The following is a 10,714-nucleotide window of genomic DNA, read 5'->3' on the forward strand; positions in this document are numbered from 1 at the left end:
CCTGCAGCCCCCAGGGTCTCCCCAGTCCCCCAAAACTCCCTGGGTGTGCCCCCAAACTCCCATGGTGCTCCCCAAGAACTCTCCAGGCCCCCAAAGCCCTCCCTGACCACCCCAAAATCCTCCCGGACACCCTCAAAATCCTCGTGAACCCCCCCCAAATCCTCATGAACCCCCCCCATACCTATTAGGGGTGCAGAGGGACAGCAGCACGGTGCTCTCCCACACCAAAGAGCAGTAGAGCTGACTCAGTTTCCCCAAGACGCTCAATCCCAACTGGGACCCCCCACTGGTTCACCGAGATGGCCCGGATCTCACTCTGGGGGTGACAAAAAAGTTGATGACCCCCTCCCAAAACCTAAATGGGGGTGCCCCCTGCCACTGCCGAGCGCCGTCCTCCTTTCTTTACCTGCCCCACGCGGCACGTGTGGACGAACATCATGATGTACGCGTGAGCAGCGGTGAGGGCGTGGAGCAGGGGGGTGGCCTGCGCCGAGAGGGTGGCATCGGGGACACTGCCAGCCCCCGCCAGCTCCCGCAGCAGCACCGACCCCCCCGGCGCCTCGATGGGACGGTGGAGGGGCTCCAGCGCTGACAGCACCGCCTCCAGCTGCAGCAAGCCCTCCTGCAGCACCTTCGGCTCGTGAGACAGCGTCTGAGCGGGCGGAAGGACAAAATTCGGGTGTTATTGAAGGGCTGGGTAGAGGGGGACTGGTGTTTTGAGGGGGACGAAAAAATGGGGCGGGGGATTTACATTTGGAAGGGAGGAATTAAAATTGGGAGAGGAGTAAGAATTAAGAGAGGGAGAAATAAAAATTGAACGGAGAAGAAACAAGAATTCAGACAGGGAAATAAAGAGCTGAGAATCTACAAGAGCTGAGAATCTACAAGAGCTGAGAATCTACAAGAGCTGAGAATCTACAAGAGCTGAGAATCTACAAGAGCTGAGAATCTACAAGAGCTGAGAATCTACAAGAGCTGAGAATCTACAAGAGCTGAGAATCTACAAGAGCTGAGAGCAGAAAACAATTCAAACCCAGAGGACACCAAAAATAAAATGAAAATAATTAAAAATAAAGAGAAAACAGATTAAAATTAACAGAAACAAGTAAAAGTTGAAAACGAAAGGGATTACGTTTGGAAGGAAAAAATAAAAACGGAAGCAGGAGAAAAGAAAACTGAAGGGAGAGGAAATAAAATCAGGAGAAGAAATAAAATTGGAGAACAGGAAACTGAGAGGAAGAGGAGTCAAAATTTGCAGGAGGAGGAATCACAACAGCAGGGAAAAAAAAATCAAAACTGGGAAAAAGAAATTACAATTGAGAGAGAAAACAACTAAAACCGAGAAAATGAATGAAAATTCAGGTAAAATTAAAGTTTGAGAGGGAGGAATTAAAAAACAGGGGGGGGGAAAATGGTGCCTGGCGTCACCAGGACGGCACCTGGTGTCAACCACGCGGTGGTATCAGCCCCCCCCACCCCACCCCCCCCATACCAGGATGGATTTGCAGACTCCGGCCACGGCCTGACACGCAGCAGAAGTGGGGAAGTCAACAGGAAGATTGGGGAGCCCCAAAATGGTGACGAGGGGGCGCAACCCCCGTTGGGCCACAAATTCCTGGCAGTGATCGTCCGTCGTGTTGTTGCTGAGGATTGACTCCACGAATTTCATCTTGGGGGGTGGAAATATGGGGGGCGTCAGGGGAGAATTTGGGGTACAGGGGCATCCCCAAAACCCCAACAACCTCTTCAAGGGGGGGGGGTGAACCCCTTTTTTTCCTCACCACATTGAGGATATAATCCATCAGGGGGATGGGGATGCGCTCCTCTGTGCCCACCACCCTAAAAAATCAAAGAGACGGCGATGCTGAGGGCAGCGGCGGCGGCGTGCCCCCCTCAAGACATCTCTTATTGCCCCCCAAAAATGCTCACTGCTGGCTGGGTTCGGCCTCGCTTTGCTGGGTAGCGCTGAAGCTCTGCATGGCCTGAACTTCTTCCTCCTCCTCATCCTCACTCGAGGCTTCCTCAGCAGCGTGGGGGGAGCGAGGGGGGGGCGCTGCCGCTGTCCCATCTGCTTTCTGCATCGAGGGCTTCTGGCAGATGTACTTGGGGTCCCGGCCCAGGCTGCAAATCTCTTCTAAAAGCTACAAAGGGGGGGGGGGGGGGGGGGGGGGCCTAAAATTTTAGGAGGAGCCCTTTGGGGGGGGGCGCAGTACCCCGAAGGCGTCCCTTGGGCGTCACCTTGATGATGGCAGTGGTGGCATCGGTCTTTAGGGTGGGTTGGTGCCGCATCAGCTCGTCCACGGCGCTGCCCAGGTTGGAGGCTGTGTCTCCTGTGGGGGAACAGACATTAAGAGGGGCCCCCCTGCTAAAAAAATAGGCGGGGGGGGTGTCCCCAAAATAAAAGAGAAGCACGCCAAGAAAAAAAGTAGCCCCTAAAAACAAAAAGCAGCACAAAACAAAAAGCAGCACCCAAAAAAACAGCAACGATAAAAAAAAAACGGTATGAAACCCACGGTGGCACGGCTGCGTGTCCCTAAAACAACAGTGAGGACGCTCTGCTGCCGCCCCCCTTGCTGTAAATATGAACCCCAAATAAATAAAGCCCCCCCACCCCCACCCCCCAGGCTCACCGAGGGGGTCAGAGCTGCGCCGGCGTCGCATGGCGGGGAGGTAATCGGGGAGAGCAGCACCTTGAAGAGGCGCTCGAAGGGTTGGCACTGGACAAAGGATTGCAAACCCCGGGCGTTGAGGCAAAGAGCACTAAAAACGTTGGGTAAAGAACCTAAAACCTCTCGTGTAGCTGGTACCTTAATAAAATAAAAAAAAATAAAATAAGACAGAAGGCGGGACGAGACAGGGGGCAGCCCCACGGCACAGGCATAAACTCACGTCTTTGATGAGGAGAGCGTGGAGCATGACATCGGTCAGGCCGTTGTCCTGCAGGGAGGAGAGCAGCGAAGGCTCCTGGAACACGAAGACCGTCACCACCTCGGTCGCTGCGGCGGGAGGAGAGAGACGGGGGGCACTGAGGAGGGGGGGGGGCGGGTGGATTTTTTTTGGGGGGGGGGGGGGGGGCGGGGCAAGAAATGCCCCAAAATCCTCTCCCACCCCCCCGACATCCACCTCTGTTGGGTTTTAGGGGCGAAGCTCACCCAGGAGGAAGAGCGAGGGGCCGTAATATTCGGCGTTGCTGATGATGTGCTTCAGCGAGGTGGGCAGTGAGCCGTCCATCACTTTGGGGGGGGGGGGGGGGGGGCGCACAAAAAAAGGTGGTGAGGAGATGATGCCCCCTCACCCCACCATCCCAGTGTCCCCTGGGGGTTGGGGACATTGGGAGACACTCACCGTGGCGGATGCCGTCTGAGAAAGCGGGATCTTGGATGGCTTTTTTGAGGAAATTCAGCATGGATTTGAGCAAAGCGGCACGCTGTGGGATGCACTGGACTCCTGAGGGGGGTGGAGATAGGTCTGAGCCCCCCCCACCACGTCCCCAATGTCCCAAAGGTCAGGGTGGCACCTACCACCGCGCGGGGAGGAGGAGGAGGAGGAGGTGGTGGTGGCGGTTGCAGCGCTGGTGCTGGGCACGACTGCGGCATTTACTGGTGGCACCGGATCCTGTCGGGCTTCGGTTGAGGGACCGGGGCTGCTCTCCATGGCCACATCCGTCACTGCAAGGATGACGGGGACATCAGGGAGGTGGCAAGTGACATCGGGGTGGGGGATGACGTGCCCTTTCCCTGCCCGTTTGTTTTCTCACCCTCCATGTCCGTCTCCATCTCCTCGCCCTCAGGGAGAGCGGCGGCGGGGGGACGCTGCACCTTGGGCTTGATGACCAAAGGGACACTCGCGGCGGCACAGATCCACCTCGTGCTGGGGGAGGAATACAGATGCTCAGCACCCCAAAAAAAACCCAGGGGGACCCCAAAATTGGGGTCGGGGTGCTACCTCGAGGCGGTAGATGAAGATGGAGAGGCCGCTGTGTGACTGGAAGGCAGCCATGTCGAGGTTGGTGATGAGATCCACCACCCGCACGGCTCGGGTGACGAAGGTGATTTGATCCTGCTCGTCCCCCAAGAACTTGATCACCTTTGGGAAGGGAGTTCAAAAAGGGGGTGAGGGCCATCCCCAAAACATTTAGGGACTTGTCGCCACCGCCCATGGTTTTGCGCTCACCTTTAGCAGCGCTTCCATCATGCCGCAGGAGACCAAGGCCTCGCCGCCGGCATCGTAGCTGGCCAAGTGGTAGAGGAAGGAGAAGAGGGCGGTGGCAAACTGGTGGGGATAGGGCTCCATGGAAGGGTCTGGGGGCAGCAGGAGGGTGTTAGAAGTGGGTTAACCCCCCCCCCAAAAATAATTCAGGGACCCCCCCTTGGGATCTGTATGAACCCACCAATCATGGCTTGGATACAATTCCGAACTAAAACGGGAAGAAAACCATGGTACGAAGCGGTGCCGGTGCAGTCGATGATGCTGCTGAGTTTTGGGGTTCGCTCCAGGTGGACAATGGAGGTGAGTGTCCGCAAAGAAGCTGCCTTGATATCCTGGGGGGAGGGCAGGGCACAAGGTGAGGTGGGGAGCATTTGGGGGGGGGCGGGGAGGGGGGCTAAGGGGGTTAATTTGAGGGGGATCCTCACCATTAGCTGCTTGTCGGTGATTTGGAGAACATCCACCAACTCCTCAATGAGGCCGTTGTAGAGGATGCTGTTGGCCGACTCCTGCAAGGCGTTGGAGTACACTGCGAAAAGAAGGAGGGGGGGGTGTCACCCAAAAAAGCCCCCCAGACAACCAATCCCCCCCCCATTAAAACAACCCCTGTCAAATTTAAAAAAAAAATAAAAAATATCCTTAATTAACACTAATTAAACCCCTTACCCAGGATGGAGATAGCATGGAGCCGGGCTTGCACCGCTTGTAGTCGCTTCTTGTGGTTGGAGAAGCCGTGGGCCAGGCGGATGTGGGTGAAGAGGAGCATCTGTGGCAGGGCCAGGAGGATTTGGGGGAGTCAGGGAGTATTTGGGGGGGGTCACCGTGGCCTGTGGTCCCTCCCCCGTATCCGTGTGTGCCCCCCTAAAATCCCCAGTTTCCACCCCCGTCACCTGCTTGTCTTTGGGGATGCTGTACATCTTGGTGAGGGACTCCATGATCTCCGAGGGGCTCTCCGAGATCTGAGAAGGGGGACGGAGAAAATCGGGGTGCGCAGAAAAAAAATACGAGGATGCAGAGGGAAAAGTGGAGAGACACAGGCTGGGGGGGGGGGGGGGGGAGCCCCGACTGAAGCAGGGCCCCCACAAATTGATGCCGCCGCCCCCGCAACACTCACCTTGTCCAGCTGCTCAATGTGGATGTAGTGTAGGGTGGTGCTGGTGGCCTGTGAGGGGTTTGGGGGGGGAATTAGGGGTGGCCCCAGGACTTTGAGCTACCCCCCCCCCATGTCCCCAAGTGTCCCCTGTGTCCTCAAATGTCCCCCGTCACTCACCCGCTTGTCCACCTTCACCTCGACGCCCGGCTCAGCGTAGAACTCAAAGTGGAGGGTAGTGGCACTGGGGGGGTACTTCTGTGGTGGTGGGGGGACACAGATGACACAGGGGTGAGCGGGGAGGGGACAGCAGTGTCCCCTCCCCTGGATGGCTGCGCTGGAGGACGAGTGGGACAAAAGAGGGGTGACAGTGTGGGGTTTGGGGATACTGGAACACAAGAGGGGTGACAGGATTGGGCCCAGGGCCAAAAGAGGGGTGACAGGGTTGGGTTCAGGGACACCAGGACATGAAGAGGAGTGACAGGATTGGCCCTGGGGACCCCAGATCACAGTAACGGTGGCAAAATGTTGTTGGGGGGCACTGGACATGATGGGGGGGGACAGTTGGGGACCCCAGTATGTGACAAGAAGGGACACACTAGTGGCGAGGGACCCCAGGGCACCCCAAAGGGACGCGGAACAGCATCGGGGGACCCCAAAACACAATGAGGGGACATGGGATGGTGTCAGGGGACCCCAGAACATGATGAGGAGACACAGGACACCAAGGGGAACCCAGGACATGACAAAGAGACAGGGGACGGTGTTGGGGACCCCAGGATGTGACAGGAAGGGAGAAAACAGTGTTGGGGGACCCCAGGGCAACTCGAGGGAACATGGGACAGCATCAGGGAACCCTGAGGGGCAGGAGGATGGTGGTGGAGGTCCCTGGAACATGATGGCAGAAACGGGACAGCACTGGGGACCCCAAGACACGACAGGGGGACATGTGACGGTGCTGGGGACCGCACAGTACCCCAGAATTGAAGCTCACCAGCATATGGAGGTCTCGGCAACACTCAGCCAACCCGAATCCATTCTCTTTTCCACCCCAACTCTGTGCAAAAGTCACCAAAGAAAAGAATCAACCAAAACATTGAAGGAACACTGGGTATAACCCCCCCTCCCCCCCCCCCCAAAAAAGGCATGAATGATGTCCCTCCCCCACCTCAGCCAGGTGCTGAAGACGGGAGAGGAGGGGGCTTCGCTTGTCAGACCCCAAGCGGGTGATATAATTGGAGCGTTTGCTGAAGACGTAGAGGAGGTTGAGCACCGCCAACACCACTTGCATATCCGAGGAGGCCAACAGCGTTGTCAGGTGCTGCGCAACATAAAAAAAAAAAAAAAAACCCAAAAAACAAACCCAAACAAAAAAACCTATTGGGTGACAAATTCCACCTCCTACAACGCCCTAAAATATTTTTGGGGTACCCTTATACCTCGATGGAGCTGTAGAGGTGGCGGGAGAAGCTGTACTCGATGAGGAGCGCGGTGAAGTTGAGGAGAGCCAGGAGAAGGGCTTTGAGTTGCTCCCGTTCCGGGCGGTCGCAAGCCAACATCCAGGACATGTTTTCCACAGGTCGTCCTGCTTCTGCCAGGATCCCGTCGAAACGATCCAGGAGATCCACCCAGTGGTACAGCTCGCACTGCGAGTGGGTATTGGGGGGCCGTCGGTGACAAACGGGGGCCCCCCGGATATCTCAGGGGCCACAGTGGAGGCGCCCCCAAACCATTTGAAACCCCTACAGGTGGGGGGTTGGGCCCCATTCCCAGTTCAGGGCAGATTTCCTTATTATTCCGTATCGATAAAAAAAAAGCCTTCCCAGTATTTTGGGGGTGCTGGGGGGGGGGAATTGGGGTACCCCCCCTTGGTGTTTTGGGGAGCTCTGAGGTGCCTCCTTGCTGTTTTATAGGGGCTGGGGGGAAACTGGGGTGTCCCCCTGGAATTTTGGGGCTCCGCCAGCATAGAAGTTTAGAGCCACAACAGCCCCAGGGCAGTGGGAAAATCGGGGTGCCCCTTTAGGGGGGGATGGAGAGAAATTGGGGTGCCCCTCAACTGTTTTAGAGGGCTGTGGGCTGTCCCCTCGCTGTTTTAGGGGAGCTGTGGAGAAATTGGGGTGCCCCCCACATCGTTTTGGGGCTCCACCAGCCCCGAAGCAGTAAAGGGGATACGAAGGAACTGGGGTGCCCACTTTTGGGGGGGGCCTGTAGAGAAACTGGGGTACCCCCTTGGTGTTTTGGGGTGCTGTAGGGTGTCCCCCTGCTCCTTTAGGGGGGCTAGGGGGGAAACTAGAGGGCCTCTGCCATTTTTAGGAGAACCCTGGGGAAACTGGCATGTCCCTCTACCATTCTGGGGAAGCCTAAAAAAGAAACTGGGGCGCCCCCTGCCATTCTGCCCCCCCCCCCCCCACCTGCAAGGGGCTGCAGGACATTGGGCTGCCCCCCCTCCCCATTTTAGGGGTCTTAAGAGAGGTTCAGAGCTGCACCATACCCAGGCACAGCAAGTTCTCCTTAAAGTTTGGCAGGTCTCTGTGGAAACCGGGGTGCCCCCCCCCCCCCCATTTTGTGGGTGCTGTGGGGAAACTGGGGTGCTGCCCGCCATTTGGGGGGGGGCTCCTGAGGCATTCACCCACATCACCCCCACAGGAACAAGCTGTTTAGGGATGAGCTCAGCACCACCCATCGGTTTGGGGAAAATCCCTTGGAACCCCTTTAAAATTTTGGGGTTCCCCACAAATTTCCACCCCCCCCCTCGCTTTAGGGGTGTTGTGGTCCCCCCAGAAATAAATTTCACGGAGCCCTCGCACCTTCCCAATGTTCCATGTCTTGATCTGCTGCAGCTCAGCCACCAGCTGCTCATCGCCACATGCCTTCAGCTTCTCGATGAGGGCCCGGCAGTCGGCGGGCTGGGTTGGGGGGGGGGGAGGACACACATAGACACACCCCGTGTCACTTCATGTCCCCATCCCACCCCTGTGAGCCCACACCCCCCGTCCCTGAGCGTCCCAGACCCCCCCTCACCGCCTCCGTGGGGGTTTTCTTCAGCTTCGTCCGATCCACTTTCATCTTTGGGGGGGTGGGGGGGGGGCGCCTCGTCCTCACGTTCCGCCTGCAGGGTGAGTGAGACAGGAATGGGGGGGGGTGACGCTGCCACCATCTATCTGCCCCCCCCCACCCCACAGGGGACAGCAACGGGTCCCTTCGTGCTTTCAGCAGGACTCGGCGTCCCGGCAAGCGCCGCGGGCCGGCGGCAGCCGATGACGTCGCAGCTGCTGGCTGAACAATGAATGTGCAAAACCCCGCGGCAGCGTGGGGGTGTCGTCGTCCCTGTCCCGTACGCCCCCCCAAGTAAAACAGCTCGTAATTAGCACCGCCAGACTAATGAGAAGAAGCTAATTAACGTCCTAATTAAGGACGCCGTGACGGGGTTCGCCAGCGGCCCCCCCCTCCGGTTGTGCCCCCACCCCCCCCCGGTGGTGCCGGCAGGGCCGGTTTGGTGATGGTGACGCATCAAATTAGGGGGAGGGCGGCTGTCCCTGAGGCGTCGGGGCTGCCCCTCTCTGGGGGGGTGTTTTGGGGTCCTCCCCCTGTGATGGGGGCTGTTCTGGGGTTCTCCCTCCCAGAAAAAAGCTCCAGAAAAGCACCCCCTAAACGGTGGCAGTAGGGTGACACGAGGCACCTGCGTTTCCTCCCCACCACAGCATCCAATTCCCTCATCCCCCTCCCTGGGGTGGTTTCAAAGCTCACACCCGCCCCCCCCCCCCCCCAATTTTTAGAGATCTCCCCCAAAAATAGGGGGTCCACAACTAAAAAAAGGGGGTGCCTTACCAGGAATCACAACCAGTCCATCCTTGGTCTCTCGCCGCAGGGTGAGGCGGGGGGGGGAAGCTGGGTGCTTCTGCAGGGAGGGGGGGGGCAAAATTTGGGGGGGGGGGTGTGAGGTCTTGAGTTTGGGGGTCTCCTGGAGTGGGGTTAAATGATGGGGAGAGCTGAGGAGATGGCTAAGTGATGGAGGGGAAACCCCCTAAATGGCAGAGGGTGCCTAAGTTAAGGGGAGCTGAAGGGGGGGGGGCTCAAGTCTTAAGAAAGGGTCCCCCAAATCACACGATGGGGCTTAAATTAGACAGGGGGAGGCTAAATGCTGGTGGTCCATGGAAGGGGGACCTCTAAATCACCACAGAATACAGAAAGCAAAAGTAAATGGGGGGGGGGGGGGCGGGCTGAATATTGGAAAGGCACAGAAGGGACCCTTAAATCCTAAGGAGCTGAACAAGGGGGGGTCTTAAAGCATGGAAGGGGGGGCTAAATCCCGGGAAGCTGGAGAAAGGGGACCCCTACACAGAAAGAGGCCCTAAATAAGGGGAAGTCACGGGCGGCAGGGCTTAAGTAGATGGAATGGGTACGGCAGTTTTCAAAACGCTGGGAGACCACTGAGGGTGGGCTCTAAGCGGTGGGAAGGCTTGGAAGGGGGCCCCCAAAGCACTGGAGGAGGCTTAAAACACCACGAGAAGGCCTAAATCATGCGGTTAGGGGGTGTAAAACACCGAAAGGGGTCTTAAATCACGGAGAGGGGGCTGAATCACGGAGGGGGACTGGGTAAGAATATTGGGGGGGCCCTAATCAAGGGGTAGCTGAGGGGAGAAAGGGCTCCTAAATCACGGGAGGCTTCTGGCGGGGCTGGGGGGGGACGGACGGGGGGGGGACGACGGCAGGAGGGGGAGGGGCGGGCCCCGCATGACGGAGCCGGCCCTCCCCCCCCTCCCCTCTTTCAGGGCACTGGAGCCGCGGCTGGGCCGAGCCCCCCCCCTTCCCGCGCGGCCCAGCCGGTACCTGCTAAGGGGGGTGGTGGAGGAACGGGGAGCGGGAGGATGAAAGGGAGGGGGGGAGGTCAGCACCGGGCCCTGCCGCCTCCTGCCGCCGCCGCCGCCATCTTACACAGCGCCCCCGAGCCGCGGCCCCCACCGAGATCCCGCGAGAGCGGCGAGTCCCGCGAGAACACCGCCGGCAGGGGCGGTGCCACGCGACTCTGAGGGAGGCGGGGCGCTGCCGGCGCTGCCCAATCAGGCGGCGAACGGCGCCGGCTCGCGAGAGAGCTCGGAGCGGGAGAGAGATCTCACGAGATTTCGTGAGGAGAATGGGGGAGGCGAGCGGGGCTCTCTCAGGGAGCCGCCTCATACCGGGGCTGGGGAAGGGGGAACGGGCGAGCCTCGCCCCGCCACCGACGGGCCCTATGCTCCCCCCGCCGGTATCAACACCGCCCCCTGCCATCATCCCCTCAAGCACCGGCACTCACCGGCGGGCTGAAGGGCGAGATCTCGCGAGGAGGCGGTGGAGGCGGCAGCGTTCTCGCCCCGAAGCCTCGCGAGAGGCAAGCGGAGAGAGGCGGGACAGGAGCGAGCCCGCCCCACAGGGAGATTG

At 58.8% G+C, this 10,714-nt stretch overlaps 1 protein-coding gene across 1 annotated transcript; it reads right to left on the reverse strand.

Moving 5' to 3' along the window:
* Nucleotides 1-162: 162 nt before the first annotated feature.
* HUWE1 (HECT, UBA and WWE domain containing E3 ubiquitin protein ligase 1) lies at nt 163-10,692 on the reverse strand. Its single transcript, XM_055697823.1, is given in 30 exon segments — nt 163-282; nt 284-316; nt 407-652; nt 1,493-1,669; nt 1,782-1,839; nt 1,930-2,141; nt 2,239-2,330; nt 2,631-2,681; nt 2,684-2,807; nt 2,890-2,996; nt 3,153-3,233; nt 3,346-3,447; nt 3,522-3,668; nt 3,758-3,833; nt 3,835-3,870; nt 3,946-4,086; nt 4,174-4,301; nt 4,391-4,541; nt 4,635-4,735; nt 4,873-4,972; nt 5,097-5,165; nt 5,321-5,368; nt 5,477-5,554; nt 6,291-6,353; nt 6,465-6,617; nt 6,736-6,942; nt 8,104-8,202; nt 8,318-8,405; nt 9,125-9,194; nt 10,590-10,692. Coding segments are annotated over 28 exon segments (3,045 nt in total). The 5' UTR covers nt 8,363-8,405; nt 9,125-9,194; nt 10,590-10,692.
* Nucleotides 10,693-10,714: the final 22 nt, after the last annotated feature.

The sequence above is a fragment of the Falco cherrug genome, chromosome 20 (genome assembly GCF_023634085.1).
Source record: "Falco cherrug isolate bFalChe1 chromosome 20, bFalChe1.pri, whole genome shotgun sequence".
In the NCBI taxonomy this organism is placed as follows: Eukaryota; Metazoa; Chordata; class Aves; order Falconiformes; family Falconidae; genus Falco; species Falco cherrug.